The 18,223-nt window shown below is 31.3% G+C and overlaps 4 protein-coding genes across 4 annotated transcripts; all 4 read left to right on the top strand.

Annotated features, from left to right (window-relative positions):
* The first annotated feature begins 891 nt into the window (after positions 1-891).
* On the top strand, positions 892-2,246 carry LOC102596973 (delta(12) oleic acid desaturase FAD2-like). Its single transcript, XM_006365736.2, has one exon. It carries the CDS (start codon positions 919-921, stop codon positions 2,068-2,070), a length of 1,152 nt encoding a protein of 383 aa, XP_006365798.1. The 5' UTR covers positions 892-918; the 3' UTR covers positions 2,071-2,246.
* Positions 2,247-3,316: 1,070 nt separating this feature from the next.
* LOC102579196 (delta(12) oleic acid desaturase FAD2-like) lies at positions 3,317-4,469 on the top strand. Its single transcript, XM_006365761.2, has one exon. The coding sequence runs from the start codon at positions 3,318-3,320 to the stop codon at positions 4,458-4,460; it is 1,143 nt and encodes a 380-aa protein (XP_006365823.1). The 5' UTR covers position 3,317; the 3' UTR covers positions 4,461-4,469.
* Positions 4,470-7,100: 2,631 nt separating this feature from the next.
* LOC102596638 (3-oxoacyl-[acyl-carrier-protein] reductase FabG-like) lies at positions 7,101-8,205 on the top strand. The gene is made up of 3 exons (XM_006365735.2): positions 7,101-7,401; positions 7,509-7,741; positions 7,897-8,205. Exons 1-3 carry the CDS (start codon positions 7,101-7,103, stop codon positions 8,173-8,175), a joined length of 813 nt encoding a protein of 270 aa, XP_006365797.1. The 3' UTR covers positions 8,176-8,205.
* A 4,328-nt stretch (positions 8,206-12,533) lies between these two features.
* On the top strand, positions 12,534-14,147 carry LOC102595425 (protein ECERIFERUM 1-like). The gene is made up of 6 exons (XM_015304612.1): positions 12,534-12,634; positions 12,730-12,837; positions 13,002-13,205; positions 13,298-13,399; positions 13,605-13,778; positions 13,871-14,147. The coding sequence occupies exons 2-6, from the start codon at positions 12,784-12,786 to the stop codon at positions 14,051-14,053; spliced, it is 717 nt and encodes a 238-aa protein (XP_015160098.1). The 5' UTR covers positions 12,534-12,634; positions 12,730-12,783; the 3' UTR covers positions 14,054-14,147.
* The last annotated feature ends 4,076 nt before the right edge of the window (positions 14,148-18,223 follow it).

Raw genomic sequence — 18,223 nt, 5'->3', positions numbered from 1 at the left:
TTGATTATATATATCATATATATATATATATATATATATATAACATTAATTATGTTATTGTCGCTGAATAATTACCACAAAATCTTTTATTTATCGCAATGAATGTGCTTCTTTGCCCTGATCCCGAAGACAGGAACTTTTAATTCTCTATTAATACATATATAATATTGTAAAGAGGTCACGAAAAATTGAGCATTATATTTGTCGCAACTTATAAAGTTGCCGCAAATACCTTTTGTGGCAACTGCTTAACTTGCCACGAAAACTTAACTTTTAGCGACGATTAATAGTCACCATAGAAAGTTGTCACAAAAATTCTAAGACTCAAGCAGCAAGGAATACTCTATAGAAATGTTGAATAAAGCACGGTATGCTTGTGAGTTACTTTCTGTGTCCAAATTTATGTGACCGATAATCAAATAGACTAATATTTGAAGTTAAATTACATTATGGACAGGAAAATAATATGCATGTGAAGCTGCCAAGTAACTGGCTCTTTTGTTATGATCTACATTTGCCATTGATAAACTAATAAAATTGGCAAATGTGCATGGATTTGTCAAAATAGGATGGCTAGTGGGTCCCACATATTACCATTATATACACACAATATTTTCACAAAGGGAGAAACCACTCATCTTTTCCTCTTTTTCTTAAAGAACAGAGTAAGGCTAAAAGAATATCACTTTTGATCTTCGCTTTAATACCAGTTGTTAGGATTAAACGGTTATTATCATATCAAAAACTATGAACTTAAACGTTTTCTTTTACTAAAGAAACATTTATGTTTGATTTGCCATAATTGAATTGTTTTTCTGTTTGATACATTAATTATTTCATATTTACTTTTTATATAGTAAACCAAAATTGATTTGAGGTAAACTTAATTGGTGCAGATTTAAGGATTGAGGAGTACAAATGGGAGCTGGTGGAAATATGTCTACTCCAACAACTAAAAATGAACAAAAGAAAAATCATCTCCAAAGAGTTCCATCTTCAAAGCCCCCTTTTACACTTGGCGATGTCAAGAAGGCTATTCCTCCTCACTGCTTCCAACGTTCTCTAATTCGCTCCTTCTCTTATCTTATTCAAGATCTCATACTTGTTTCCATCTTCTATTATATTGCCAACACTTACTTCCACCTCCTTCCATCCCCATTAACTTACCTTGCGTGGCCTGCTTATTGGATCGCGCAAGGTTGTGTTTCCACTGGAATATGGGTCATTGGCCATGAATGTGGTCATCATGGCTTTAGTGATTACCAATGGGTAGATGACACTGTTGGTCTTATCTTCCACTCTGCACTTTTAACACCATACTTTGCATGGAAGCATAGTCATCGTCGTCACCATGCCAACACAGGTTCCCTTGAGAATGATGAAGTTTACATACCTAGGTTTAAATCCAAACTAAGATGGTACTACAAATACTTGAACAATCCATTAGGACGAGTATTCGTACTTGCCTTCACCCTTACTTTTGCCTGGCCTTTATACTTGATGTTCAATATCTCAGGCAAAAAATATGAACGTTTTACATGTCACTACGATCCAAATAGCCCATTATATTCTAACCGCGAGAGAATGCAAATCTACATTTCAGATGCAGGTGTGATTGCAACAACTTATGTATTATACCGCCTTGCTATGACACAAGGGCTAACTTGGGTTCTATGCATCTATGGAGTGCCTCTCCTAATTGTGAATGGATTTATAGTGCTGATCACTCTTATGCACCACACTCATGCATCATTGCCACATTATGATTCATCGGAGTGGGATTATCTAAGAGGAGCTTTAGCTACGGTAGATAGAGACTATGGTATACTAAATAAGGTGTTCCATAATGTTACAGATACTCATGTTTTGCATCATATATTCTCATACATATCACATTACCATGCAATGGAGGCGACCAACGCTATTAAACCATTGCTAGGAGATTACTACCAAGTTGATGATACCCCAATTATAAAGGCAATGTGGAGGGATACAAAGGAGTGCATCTATGTGGAAAAAGATGAAGGATCTCAAGGTAGAGGTGTTTATTGGTATAAAAACAAGCTTTAAAAGTAGAATACCAAGAGACCCATTACTTGGAATTGGTTAAATGTTTTAACCTAAGAAGGTGCAAGTATTTGAATAATTGTGTGTTTTTGTTGTATTTTATTGTTAAATGTTGGTTTTAGTTGTTACTATTGTATTGTTAAATCCGTCATTATGCAATAAAATAAATATCTACTTATATGTAACAATCATTTTGGTGTGAATGAGTACTAATACTTTCTATTATGAAAATAATTGCTGGTTGAAATTAATTATATAATTTAAAAAAAACACACAAATTTCCGATGATTTCGAGGGAGAGTCAGAAATCTCATATTTCTGACCATGCATGCAAATCCAGTAGTAGGCTACGTCATAAGTGTACTAATTACTTCTTAAATATAATTACTTATATCTATAGTACTTAGTCAAAATGTGTGGGTTCATTAAAATATTATAAATTAAGTTGTAATTAGAACAAATCCATATTGACGTATTTCATGATTTATTATTAAGAAAATTCAGCCACATGATTGTACTATTTTCATTTAAAATGATCACAGTCATATTTTTAACGAACTCTAATAAAAAAAATTATTGTGTTAATTACTTCTTCATATTATGAGTCATCTTAACTAGTGAAAATTTTAACTCACATACTCAATTCATCGAAGATTTTATATATATATATATGGCCGCTTTTTTTTTATTTAAGGTCCAAAACAAAATTATCAAACTACATCTTATAACTGAATTTAAATATATGGCCGCTTTTGTTTACTACTAGCGTATACTAATTTATTTTCAGATCTACATCTACTATTTTTAACGAATAAATTTGGCTAGCTAAGTCAACCACTAAAAGGTTGTAATGGGGTGAACGGAATATTTTCGCACTTAATCAAAGGTCTCAGTCAAATAAATTTGACTATATTCATTTCTTAATAGAAAACACTTTCATGTTAAATAAATAACGAACCCTGCACCGCAAGAATCTGGACTAGTCAAACCAATAATTAAGTTCGGAATACCATATGGTTATTCCTTTTTAAAAAAGAGTTGGCAAGACCTCTTGTTCTCTATTTTTTCTATAAAGAAGTGAGAACTCTCTAGCTTTTAGATAAGGCTAAAAGAAGGTATCTTTTAAACTTCTCTATTTTTACCAAAAGTATTTCTTTCTTGTTCTATTTACAAATTAATTATTTTTTGCAGATTTTGACAAAACTCTCAGCGGATTCTTCGCGTGCCGATAGAATTGAAGAACAAAAAACATGGGAGGCGGTGGCAATATGTCTACTCCAACAACTAAGATTGAACAAAAGAAAAATCCTCTCGAAAGAGTACCAATTTCAAATCCCCCTTTTACAATTGGTGATATAAAGAAGGTCATCCCTCCTCACTGTTTTCAACCATCACTCGTTCGCTCCTTCTCCTATCTTGTTCAAGATCTCATGCTTGTCTCCATCTCTTATTATATTGCCTCCACTTACTTCCACATCCTTCCATCCATGCTAGCATGGCCTATTTACTGGATCGTTGTAGGTTGTGTTTGCACCGGAATATGGTTCATTGCCCATGAATGTAGCCACAATGCCTTCAGTAAATACAAATGGATAAATGACACTATCGGTTTTATCCTCCACTCTGCACTTTTAACACCATACTTTTCATGGAAATATAGTCATCGTCGTCACCACTCCAACACTAATTCCCTTGAGTATGACGAAAATCATGTACCCAAGGTTAAAACCAAACTAAGATGGTACACCAAATTATACGTGAATAATCCACTAGGACGATTATTCATACTTGCCTTCACTCTCACTATTGGCTTACCTTTGTACTATGCCATCAATGTAACCGGTAGACCTTATGATCGTTTTACAAGTCATTATTATCCATATAGCCCTATTTACAATGATCGTGAGAGACTACAAATTTACATCTCAGATGTAGGTGTGGTTGCAACTTTTTATGTATTGTATCGCGTTGCTCTAACACAAGGACTAACATGGGTGATATGCATCTATGGGGTGCCCCTCCTAATTGTGAATGGCTTTGTAGTGTTAATAACTTTGTTACACCACACTCACCCTTCATTGCCACATTATGATTCATCAGAGTGGAATTGGCTAAGAGGAGCTCTAGCTACGGTAGATAGAGACTATGGTGTGTTAAATAAGGTGTTCCATAATATAACAGATACACATGTTTTGCATCATTTATTCTCAAACATACCACATTATCATGCAATGGAGGCAACTAAAGCTATGAGGCCATTACTTGGAGAATACTACCAATTTGATGGAACTCCATTTTACAAAGCAATATGGAGGGATTTCGAGTGCATTTACGTCGAGAAAGATGAATCATCTCTGGACAAGGGTATTTTTTGGTATAAAAATAACTTCTGACCTAAGTACGTACGTTGTATTGTATTGTACGTGGTAATAAGTATTTTCGATTGTATACGTTTTCATAATTAAAATAATGTATTTGTATTGTTACGTCTTTTATGGAAATACATTGTCAAGAATCGCAACATCTACAAGTACTAGTAAAGTTTTAAGTTTCACTAAATTTCTCTTTTGTTATAGTAAATTATGAATATAGCAGTATTTAAATATAATGTAGAAGTATTTCATCAGACAACTTGGATAAAAGTTTTAACAATGACAAAACAGGCCATAACTTTATGAGGACACTTTCATAATTCTAACGTTTAATTACTTGGGGTCTTTTCATTTATAATATATGTAGTATGATTATGTTAAAAAATTGGGAGGATAAAGATGAATGTGGATGGATCGAAATGAATTGAGTCGTGAATTATTGACTTGCTCATAAGTAAAAGTTACTTACAATAAAATTGAACAAAATACAGGTCATAACCTAATCTATCCTACTCTTACTAAATAGGACTTTTTTTATTATAATTTTTAATGAGGAACTTTCACAAATAGCCATTATAATAAACTTAATTATACTTCATAGCTATAGTTTGCATATTTACGGGTTGTAGCTATAGTTTAAGCTGCCTCATTTGTATAATTCGCGAATTTGTATAATTCGCAGGTTTGTATAATTCGCAGGTACATTTGTATAATTCAGTTATTTTTGTATAAACTCGAAATAACGAAGAAGTGCAAATAGTTATACAAATTATATTATACAAATTCTGAATTATACAAAAGTTATACAAATTATATTATACAAATTCTGAATTATACAAAAGTTATACAAATTATATTATACAAATTCTGAATTATACAAAAGTTATACAAATTATATTATACAAATTCTGAATTATACAAAAGTTATACAAATTATATTATACAAATTCTGAATTATACAAAAGTTATACAAATTATATTATACAAATTCTGAATTATACAAAAGTTATACAAATTATATTATACAAATTCTGAATTATACAAAAGTTATACAAATTATATTATACAAATTCTGAATTATACAAAAGTTATACAAATTATATTATACAAATTCTGAATTATACAAAAGTTATACAAATTATATTATACAAATTCTGAATTATACAAAAGTTATACAAATTATATTATACAAATTCTGAATTATACAAAAGTTATACAAATTATATTATACAAATTCTGAATTATACAAAAGTTATACAAATTATATTATACAAATTCTGAATTATACAAAAGTTATACAAATTATATTATACAAATTCTGAATTATACAAAAGTTATACAAATTATATTATACAAATTCTGAATTATACAAATGCGCGAATTATACAAAACTAAAAAACTGAGCTGTGTAATTATAGCTAAAAGTAAGTTGTGAATTATAATTAAGGTAAACTATTGTTATATTAAGTAATTAACTAGTATATATTTGCTTATACGCGTAATTTTCCCTTTTTTATACTATATGAAATTATTAAATATATTTTATTATTATGCATAGATCTAATTGGAATCTAAAGGTCGCAATCATTAGGGGTCCAGACACCGACCATGGAAACAACAACGTGACTGTCTGGGGTTTATTAAATATTGCTAATAATTATTTACATAATAAAACAAACATTCTAATGGATAAAGTTTTAATAATGATGAAACATGAAACTGGAATCTAATACTAGGAAGAAAAAACATTCACCGACAATACTAAGAATATATATAAATTCTGTCCCCAGATGAATAAAATGACAAAGGCTATATGTATAGTTATTTCTCCTAATCCTATTACTTGTATCAATAATTGTATATGGTCATGATCCAAATTAAATGATTGAAATTACCTACCAGTATTTAGTACGTATTTACTAATGATTTGGCTTATTTTATTCATTCAATAGTTGCACATCTTCACAAACTAACCATGTGATAGTTATTTAAGAAAAATAGCAAAACAGATTTGACTAATGGCCTCATTACTAAGAAAAAGATACAACAAAGTTATTTAATTAATACATATCGTCGATTACAGATCTAGAGAGGTGCTTGTATTTTTGTATATTGGACTAGTTACATGGAATGGTCCAAATACACACACAATTTATAGTGCATCAAGTAGTCAATTAAGCACACGGCCTCTTAATTTTTTGTTCAATACTACGTTAACAATTTTGTCTAAATTAAATCTAGTGTACTAATAATTACTTCTTAAATAATTCTATCCCTTGTGTATAGTTGGTTTATTTATAAAATGTGTGAATTAATAATTATAGGATTATAAATCAAGTTGTAATTAGAACAAATTATTGATGTATTTCAAGATCTATAATTAGAAAAATTCAACCACATGATTGTATTTAAACTAATTACAATAATCACAACTAGTAATATTAAATTGTGTGTTTACTTTTTAATATTTTGAACTGTTATGAAAATTTTGATTCCATCACTGTAATACTGCATAATATAATTTGATACAAGTTGTTCTTAAGGATTTACGGTTCACGAGGTACGATAGTGCTAATTAGGCTGGCCAACTTAGATTCTTGAACTCTGCATGTATAACTCTCTCACTATTGCATTATTTCAGCATAATAATTAAATTGAACAATGGAGCCATGGAAAGACCTGACTGGGAAAGTAGTGATGGTGACAGGGGCTTCCTCGGGAATCGGGGTAGAGTTCTGTCTCGACTTGACGAAAGCCGGTTGCAGGATCATTGCTGCAGCCCGTCGTGTTGACAGGCTGACAAATCTCTGCAACCAGATTAATTCAGAGGGCCCGGCCCGGCGTGCATTCGCCCTCGAGCTTGATGTCATGGCTAATGGTGCCACTATTGAGGCCGCGGTCAAAATTGCTTGGGACGCCTTTGGACGTATCGATGTCTTGGTTAACAATGCCGGTGTTAGAGGTAATATAATTGAACATAGCATTGCTAACTAACGTACATATATGTTGATTTATAGTATGAAATTCTGTTTCCGCTACTGATAATAGAAAATCGGCTAATTTATATAGGTAGTGTGAGCTCTTCACTGAAATTGTCAGAGGAGGAGTGGGAACATACCTTTAGGACAAATCTAAGAGGGGCATGGTTAGTGTCAAAATATGTTTGTAGACATATGCGCGATGCTAAACAAGGTGGAGGATCTGTTATTAATATAACTTCAATAGCTGCTCTAAATCGAGTAATAACACCAGGGACTCTTGCTTACGCTTCTTCAAAGATGGCTCTTGACATGGTCACTAAGGTACGTTAATTAATTTCTATAGACTTAAAGATGAATGTACGTTGAGATGACTTGTTATTAGCTCTCTTCCACATAGATATTTCACTATGCGTGTTGAGTCAGTATTTTGAGTTTATAGATTATGATAAATCTACTTGATCATGATTGAATTGCAGATAATGGCTCTTGAATTAGGAGTAGACAAGATCAGAGTGAACTCAATATCACCAGGAATATTCAAATCTGAGATAACAGAGAGCCTTTTTCAACAAAAATGGTTACATAAATTTCTTTATAAAACCCTTCCTCAGAGATATATTGGAACGACAGATCCAGCTTTAACATCAGTAATTCGATATTTGATTCATGATTCTTCTGAATATGTAACGGGCAATATCTTCATTGTCGATGGTGGAGGTACCTTACCAGGTGTTCCCATTTTCTCATCATTGTAAAAGATGAAGTAATAATTTTGTACTTTACAAACCACGTCAATAAGGTGAAAGTTCAAATAGTCAATCAACTGAACTAGTAAGATTTTCTTGTTTTTCTCATTGTATTAGTCGTATTATTGTTCAATTCTCCAAGTGAACGAAATGTATGTCAAATTTTATTTTATTTTATTTTCTTATCAATTTTTCCTTGTTAGCAGGGGTATTATATATTATGTCAATGGTTTATTTTGAGAACAGCAAGAGTATATCAGTAAAAAAAAATTGAGAACAGCAAGAGTATATATCAAATGATTTTTGTACATAAAATGTCACTATATAAGACACTTTATAAGCTAAAAATTTGGATATGCTTTGTGAGTGGTTTAATTTGCAAGCATTCATCACGTAGGTAAATAAGTTAATTACATTAAATATATTATATGAAATTAGTTTATGCATAATATACATCAATAGAAATTTAAACTTGATCTCAATTGGTAGGTAAGGTCTTTAATTTTAAGAGTGTATATGTAGTCATCAACTCAACGTGTATCAACCGAACACTTCAACTTGTTCTCACTATGACTCATGAACATCCGACACCAACATGACGCATAAATAACATTTTTTTCTCAAGAAATCTCTTAATATATGAAAGAGTGAAAAAGTGTTTTCGATCTTAACGCACATATTTAATTTATTCGGAGCTATTAGAGTGGGATCCAATTTTGGGGAATATGAATCGAAGCAATAACAAGAATATTTCTAGTAGAACATCTTTCACAATCCCTGGAGAGATGGTCACTAATAAACCGAGGGATAAGTCATTCGACCCATTCACATCCAGATCATGAATGTTTAGAATCCATATTATGCAAGGACAAATTGCTTTTGCTAATTCGAATTGAAAGGTGATATAAAATCAATCTATTTTCGACATCATATTTTGGAAGTGTACTTTATAAATGATCATTTGAATTTGTAAGTTAGAGTGTTCTACTAATACAGTGGGAACAAGTTGAGTTTATCTAAATGTACACTCTCAAAATTAAAGTATTTACTTGTTAGCTGAGGTAAAATTCGAAGGTATGTTTACCTATTATAATTTAAATAGTAAACTATATAAACGATGAGTACCTAAAGCAAATTGCAAATTGTTTAAGGAGTATTTTTTTTTTCTTCTACATGATACCTAATATTTTAATAATACATGTACTATTGCTTATATATTTTTTTGTTATTATTTCGAATCTGTACTAGGGAATAAAATAGCAAGCAAATACTATTTTATTAAGGTATAAATTTAATATCAATCCTATATTTAACTATAGTACACCATACCAAATGACCCTAATTATATATTCAAAAGTACAAGGTAGGTATTAACTATTGCAACTAGACAATGAGGAACTAATCTTTTGATTCATAAGAGAAAATGATCAAATGAGCCATCAATCTATTATTGAATTTTCAACTACGCACTTACAATTCACGGAGGTTTTATTACCCCTCTAAACTATTTAAAAATGAAATTATTATCTTCTTAAAAAGTCACAATCATATTTATGTTGATTAGTGAAATCCATGCGTTTGACACATGTAATTTTTTGTTTTTTTTATTCTGTTACCTTTTTGACTGACATTTCTTTCCTTTTTTCTTTCCTTTCTTTTCTTCCTTTTTCTTTAAATCCTTGAACACATCAATGCCATTTTTTCTTTTTTTTTCTTCCCTTTTTAAAATTCTTTTTTTATTAAATCTAAAATTATTATTAAATTTATGGTCATGGAATAGGTGCATAAATGATAAAATTTAATGTCAATTTAATTGACCTAAAAAATAAATTGTCCGTCACAATCTTTTCCAATGAGGAAATTTTGAGATTTTTTATTTTATTTTAGAGATTTCCATCATTATTAAGTTGTTTGAATGGATTTTGTTACCTAAAAATTTGTTACAATAGCTTCAAAATGATATTTCAATGTAGTTTTAATGACTATTAGTTGATTTTGAAAATGGGTGTAAAGTAATTTATTTAATAGTTTTTTATTGTGGAGAGTGGGAAGGAGATTTCTATCTATGATTTGTGGTGATGATTTCTAGATGGTGATGGTGAAATTTGATGGCTGACATGAATGCTCTACTAAGTTGCTAAAAAGAAGAAAAATAAATTAGAGATGAGATAGTTGTCTTGGATGAAATCTATCCAAGCTTTTTGTGTTATTTCCATGGCAGATCTATGATAATGAGAGTAATATAGTTGGCAATTTCGTAGGAGTTTCAAGTTTGGTGTGATTGAGGTTGGCTTCAACTATGTACCTCGATTTTTTGGCATTAATGCGGTGGCGTCGGACCGTCGCTTGGAGCTCTGAGGAAGAAAGGAGCTTAGTTTACAAATTGTTCTGTAGCTTTTTTTTTATTATTTATTTTGTTTGTTTTGATTTTTCAATTACTTTGGGTGTTTTAATTTGACTTCTTTTTTAAAATTAAAAAAAAAAAAAAAAACAGAGAAAACAAATTAAGGGGAAGAAAATGAAAAAAATATTAAAAATAAAGTTTTAATATCTATTTTTGGTCTTCACTCTTTGAGAGAGTGAAATACACTCACTTTGCCACGTAGGCATTTAGGGAGGTAATAATTTCAATTTTAAATAGTTCAGTGGGTAATAGGACCCCCGTAAAGTATAAGTGTGTAGTTGGGAATTCGGTAATAGGTTGGGGGCTCATTTAGCCATTTTCTCGATTCATAACTAAAGTTTGATACTTGAAGTTCTTTATTGATCAACTGGACACTTTAACTTGACATAATTATATCTCGTGAATTTCTCACGTTGACGTGATCAGATATTTTTCTTTTAATAATTGTCGGCCTAGACAGTTAAACAATGAAGTAGTTGTGCAATATAGATTTGTTCAAATCACAACTTGATTTATAATCTTTTAATTTACCCACACATTTTGACTAAGTACTATAGATAGACAAGGATATAATTATTTTAGAAGTAATTTGTACATTTATGTAGTTCTAGTTTGGACTAAATTGTTAACGTTGTATTGAACGAAATTATAATCTTTTAATTTACCCACACATTTTGACTAAGTACTATAGATAGACAAGGATATAATTATTTTAGAAGTAATTTGTACATTTATGTAGTTCTAGTTTGGACTAAATTGTTAACGTTGTATTGAACGAAATTATAATCTTTTAATTTACCCACACATTTTGACTAAGTACTATAGATAGACAAGGATATAATTATTTTAGAAGTAATTTGTACATTTATGTAGTTCTAGTTTGAACTAAATTGTTAACGTTGTATTGAACGAAATTCAGAGGCCATGTGCTTAATATATATAGTTGACTACTTCATGCACTATTAATTAAAAATTGAATTATTTGACTCTGATACGTAGAAAATACACCTTCATGCAATTATATGTAGCTCAGTATTGATTGATTATCTGAAACTTCACCTTATCAAGAAGAATTGAATTCTCCATCTTATAATCTCCTCCGATCCTACCTGATATGTATAAGCACCATCTCATAAAAGTAAAAAAGACATTAGGAAAGTAAAGAGATAAAGAGGTTGCCAAGGTTATTAAAGTCTAATAAAATAAGCCTATGGATTCAAATGTCAATAAAAGGTGAGGAATAAAGACAGAATAAGGTTCATAAAGTGATAAACATTCCTTCATTAATTATTAATTAGAGATCTCTAGTTTGAGTCCCTTTGAGTACAAAGTTATCTTTATTTGAGAACATTTTACATTCGATATCACTTTCCGGTGCAAAACGTTTGTTGGTTGAGTCGATGGCATGCTCTTTAAGCTGATATCCACCTCATCTTTTTTCTTGTTGGTTATAGTCGATGTCCCTCTCCATGTACTTATTTTCTTCTTTAATATACGAGGTTGTGCCGTTTCAAAGCCTCCATAGTGGACTGTTGATTGAAAAAAGAAAAATTATGTCCCACTCAAGACTAATCAACAGTTTCTAATAAACGTTTATTTTTATTTATCCATTATATTATAAAATAAAATATCAAATTGGTACTTATCCAGTTTGAAAAATATTTCAAAAATAATTTATCATGACTTAGTTCCTAATTGATTTTTATTGATTACAATTATAAGTTTTCAACAAATTAAATTTATTATATTCAAAAGGTGATATAATTAAATGATCATTGTATTTATTATTTCTTAAGAATATTAAGTATTTTCCAACAGGATGACGATCAAGTAGATCTTGTTCACTTAATAGAACTATCATCTCAACAATCAATAATGACAATAATATCATTATGATTAATATATGTATTATATACTTCCTCCGTCTCATATTAGTTATATATCCATGTTAATATAAATAAAATAGTGATTACTTGGATTTATAGTCACACGTTTGTTATCGAGAGGAATTTGTTCAAGGATCTCAAATTACAAACTTGGGCTATTCCAAAGTTTCGCAAACAAGTAATAATCTATATCGTATTCAAGATTGATTAATTGTTTTGCCTATTAATATGGATCTGTTATCATTTATCATGATTCTTGATTTTTTTTTACAGTACTTTAGTCAATGGCAAAGAAAGAGTATTAATAATTTGATCAAGGAAGCCATCATGGAAGCAGATCAGAAAGGCGTAAAGGTTTTGAGCCTTGGACTCTTAAATCAGGCAAGTAAACTTATACTCTGTTTGCATTGTCCCTCTTTATGTGAGAGGATTCGGAGTTCAAAGGTCAAACTATCTAGTTTTCAATGTAAATTCAGATATAGAATCTTCAATATTTTTAAAGATCTAATGAGTTGATACTTATACAAATGGAACTTACGTTATAGGAAGAGAAGTTGAATAAAAATGGTGAAATTTACATAAGGAAGCATCCTGAGCTGAAAGTTAACGTGGTAGATGGAAGTAGCCTAGTTGTTGCTGTGGTTCTCAACTCCATTCCTAAAGGAACTTCCCAAGTGGTACTACAAGCTCGTCGTTTGTCCAAAGTTGCTAACACTATTGCCCTCGCCTTGTGTCAACGAGGAATTCAGGTATTAATAATCTTCTTACACTATCCTAGCTCCTTGACTTTGGTTTTCCTTTAATCTCTCCAATCCATCATAAAATTTGTATACATATATAGGTTGTCACGTTAGACGAAGAAGAGTACAAGAGACTTAAAGCAAGGCTTACACCAGAGGCTGCAGCTAATTTGGTCTTGTCGAAAAGTACTTGTGTTTCAAAGGTAGTACTATAACATATAATCTTGTGATAATTCAAGAATTAGGAAGTTGTTGATTGAACTTAAAGCAAGGTTTACCCCCGAGGCTGCAGCTAATTTGGTCTTGTCGAAAAGTACTTGTGTTTCAAAGGTAGTACTATAACATATAATCGTGATATAATTCAAGAATTAGGAAGTAATTGATTGATTTTGACGCGATATATTGCAGACATGGCTAGTAGATGATGGATTGTGTGAAGATGAGCAATTGAAAGCACCAAAAGGAACATTATTTATTCCTTATTCACCATTTCCACTAAAGAAAGTTCGTGAGGATTGCTTCTACTTCAGCACACCAGCCATGATTTGTCCAAAACATCTTCAAAATGTAGACTCTTGTGAGGTCAGAAAAGATTATTTAATATCCTCATAGTAAATTTTTTCTGTTTAAGTTTTGATTATTTATTGACGATTGATTTTGTCTTGTAATTCAAGAACTGGCTGCCAAGAAGAGTGATGAGTGCATCGAGAATAGCTGGAATTTTGCACGCGTCTGAGGGTTGGAACGAGCACGAGTGTGGTGACATGATGTTTGATGTTGACAAAGTATGGAAAGCTAGTCTTGATCATGGTTTTTCACCATTTACCATGTCTTCTGCTATTGAAGCCAAGATCTAGAAATGCAAATTTTTATTTTGTAAGATTATATGTTAGATCATTGGTAACTTATAAGCTTGTAATAATGGTTAATAACATATTGAAGTATCATGTTTTTTGCGAGTTCCCTACCAACTATTTATCAAAACATGTCTTGAAGCTCAGTGGCCTTCTTTATTAATACTATAGTTCCCTTTGTTGGTTCAAATCAAACAGAGAGACAAAGCTTTTTTTGTTAAATAATTGACAGAAATTAACTTTTGATAAATTTAAAAGACCAAAATTACTTAAAGCACATTTAAAGGGACTATTTTGTAGCTAAACACAAACATAATGATCCATTTTTCCTATTTCCTCAAAAATCGACAATAATCCTCTCCTCCGTTCACCGGAAAGGAATCTGAGTTCATGGGTCGGGTCGGATTGTTACGGCCAAGCAAATAATGTATATGGAGCACAGCCATTTCTCTGTTTCTGTAAAGAAGAGAGAGCTTTCTGCTTAAAGGCTAAAAAGGAGGTCTTTTTTTGAATCTAAGGTATTTCATTTTCCGTTGCATTGTTGTTTTTAATTAGCTGAAAATTGAATTCCAATAGGCTCGAACACGAAACTTCTGATTAAGAATAAAAGAGTATTTATCACTTTACCACCATCGTTATGGGTATATTATCACTTAATTATTAAGTGTTGGGATGAAAAGCTCACAGACACTACAGTTTGTGTCATCAAATATGCTTAAATTACCAGCCTTGTGTAATGCTCATGTACTGAAGAGTTTGCATTTGCTAGTAATACAGATTCCAGAGTAATGCACAAAAGTTGTTTGCTTTATGGTTGGTGAAGCATTTTGGAACAGGATTCTACTTATCAAACAAAGACATCAGCTTTTGGTTTTTTATATAAGGGGATTCAGAATATAAAGAAGAAAAACATCTAAAGAAGCCAAGGGGATTATACGTAAAAAGTTAATTTTGATCTTGTATATATAGTAATAGTATAATTTTCTCAGGAAAGGGGTTCAAATGAACCCCGTTCAGGTACCCTATGTCTCTCACAACCTGTTCCTTTTGCCCAGTGGTTTTGTGAGTTATTTCTATTATACTCTGCAAAAGAAAGGATTTGCTCTTTCTTACTCCCCATGATCAACCTTTTGTGTGTGAAAGAAACTATTAGTATATGGAGTATTACTTAAGTTAAAAACATACAGAGAGAAGTGTGCACAGGTGACACATTAGTTATATGCTTATTGAGGGTAAAAAAGTACGGGTGGATGGACCAACTATGTGGTTGTTAGAAAAAGCGGGATGAGGGGGAAAACTACTAGCGACTATATTTACAAAAAGCGGAATGAGGGGAAAACTACTAGTGACTGTACTCCCCATGGTCATTAGTTGTTTCTTGCTCGCTTCATCGATGGATCTTATCATTGATCGAACAAAAGTGGTTATCAATTGGTAGAAATATTCAAACGTCCTTCTATTTCTCAAGTATTCTTTCATCTTCGCTAACAAATATGGATTGAACTTAATTATTACGAATAGTTGTTGTTAAGACTTTCTATGTGTAGATTGGAACTTGTGAGTGTGATGTGGACGTTAGAGGCGCTTGACATACATTTTGAGCTAAGGTAAGTTAAGATGAAACCTCTAAATATGTTTTTTTTTCAACCAAAAACATACTTCTAAGGTGTTTGATACATAGTTTAGCCGATTTTATGATTAAGTGCTTGTGGGACAGAGCAAGTTCTTAATTCATCATGTCTAAAAGTAATTCACTTTGAAAAAGTTAGATTTGCCTAAACTACGATTTGATGATTTTAAGCCTTGTTGATTCTTATTATGTTGACTGGCGTGTTTAGTTGGCTTGATTGTCTTCTTCAGTTGTGAGTATATGTCTGAGTCATCTGATGCTTATTTGATTGTGATATAACCATTTGCACAGCGGCCTCAATGGTAACATCAGGCTCGAGGGTGTATGCATACTGGGGGCCCCCCTCTGAATTAATGTGGTTGCAGAGAGATTTCAGCCTGTCAACATGACGAGCGGCAGCAGTGATGCTGCAACCGGTTTTCGCCAAGTCGAGACACAATTCTTGCCAGATTCCTGATGACACCCATCACCATCACTATTTCTCCACTCAAGTCTTTCCATGGCTCCATTTTACCGAGGTATATATCCAGCTAATAATGTAAGGGTGCAGAGAGTTATATAGAAAATAAAAGTATTTTATAACATTGTGTTCGAAGATATTGAGAGCCAGTTATTGTTTTATGCAAAGAGGTAAGTAGTGTACCCATTAGTACCAGATCTATGTTCTTTTCTTCACGGTACCACAATAGATTTATGTTGGCCAACCTAAGTAAAACTTTTGTCAAAATACTTTAAGGAAGACCATGCATTTAACATAAATTGATTAAGGCAACAATAAATGAAAACACCATCCTAGGGGTGGGAGGAGAAGAAAATTTATCATCTTGAGAATCAAAGTGGAACAGATGGTGTATGCTTTACCATTTATATACTCTACTTGTTCGGATTGGCTGGTGAGTGAGTGCTATTAGAAAACGTGTTACTAGAGCCTATTTAATAGCTGAAGGTCTAATGGATCTAGAACTAGGCCGGCCAACATAATAAATATAAGTAACAAGGACATTAGGAAAGTTAAAGAGATAAAAAGGTTGCTAAGGTTATTAAAGTTAATAAAATAAGCCTATGGATTCAAATGTCAATAAAAAGTGAGGAATAAAGACAATGATCGACAGAATAATTAGGTCTATCTCCTTCATTTTTAATTAGAGATCTCGAATTTAAGTCTCTCTAAATATGAAATTATCTTTGTTTGGGAGCATTTTATCTTAATATTGTGAAACTTTTCGATGCGAATCTAGACAAAAAAAAAATCTGTTGAGTTAGTGTTTTTTACTTGTTTAGAGGCTATAGTCGATGTCCTTCTCCATGTACTTATTTTCTTCTTTAATATACGAGGTTAGGTTGGGTTAAAGTCAATCCCCCCCACACACCAAGAAGCCACCATAGTGGACTGTTGATTGAAAAAAGAAAAACTATGTCCCACTCAAGTCTAATTAAATTAAAAATACAATTTCTAATGGAAGAATTGCATGGCTATTGAATATAAGGATTTGTCATTATGCATATAGTACCTTTTGAGATAAACGTTTATTTTTATTTATCCACTATAATATAAAATAAATATCAAATTAGTACTTATTCAGTTTGAAAAATATTTCAAAAATAATTTATCACTATTTAGTTCCTAATTGATTTTTATTGATTATAATTATATATATATTTAAAATAAATTAATTATATTCAAAAGGTGATATAATTAAAAGATCGTTGTATTTATTATTTTCCAACAGAATGACGATCAAGTTGATCTTGTTCACTTAATAGAACTATCATCTCAACAATATCAATAATGACAATAATATCATTATGATTAATATATGTATTGTATATCTCATATTAGTTATATATCCATGTTAATATAAATAATTATTCCAAATTACTTGTTAATTAAATTGTAAAATTAAGATCGAATTAATTGAAAATTTCTCATTGCTTTTGCGATTAATTCTTTTTTTTGAAAGTGTAAATAATTTATAAAGATCAAAAAGAAAATCTCAAAAGATAAATTAGGAAAAGTATCCTTCTTATTTATAATTTCTTAAAAAACGTATAAAAGGAAAAGCAAACAATTAATATAGGATAGAAAGAATAGTTGAGAATCATGAAAATCTCAAAAAAGTTCATTTTACTTGGGACAAACTATGAATGATGAGAGATAGATATAGCGTGACGAGGGAGAGACCAATTGAAAATGTTTTATTGTGAATACCTTAAAGTGTATTTTCTCTTTTTACTATGTACTTTATCAATGCGAGAGATGAGATATTCATTATCAAGAGTTTATTTTTGTTTTTAAAGAAGTAGAGATCTCCATGAACACCGCATATGCAAGAGGCACCCTATCAATTTAGTATTTCTTGATGCTTTTCGTGCCATATATAGTTCAATAATCATCCATTGTGCATGCACCGAGGACAGGAGGGAGATGCACGGAGGGGGGGACGAAGCACCCCGCCCATGCGGTTCCCCTAATGTTTAAACAATTTAACGGGTCATTTTTCTTATTTTAAAGTTATTTTAAAATATATATATATATATATATA

Source organism: Solanum tuberosum, unplaced genomic scaffold, assembly GCF_000226075.1.
Source record: "Solanum tuberosum cultivar DM 1-3 516 R44 unplaced genomic scaffold, SolTub_3.0 scf00566, whole genome shotgun sequence".
Classification (NCBI taxonomy): domain Eukaryota; kingdom Viridiplantae; phylum Streptophyta; class Magnoliopsida; order Solanales; family Solanaceae; genus Solanum; species Solanum tuberosum.
The sequence above is the reverse complement of the archived record's forward strand: the minus strand, read 5'-3'. Positions and strand labels throughout refer to the sequence as shown.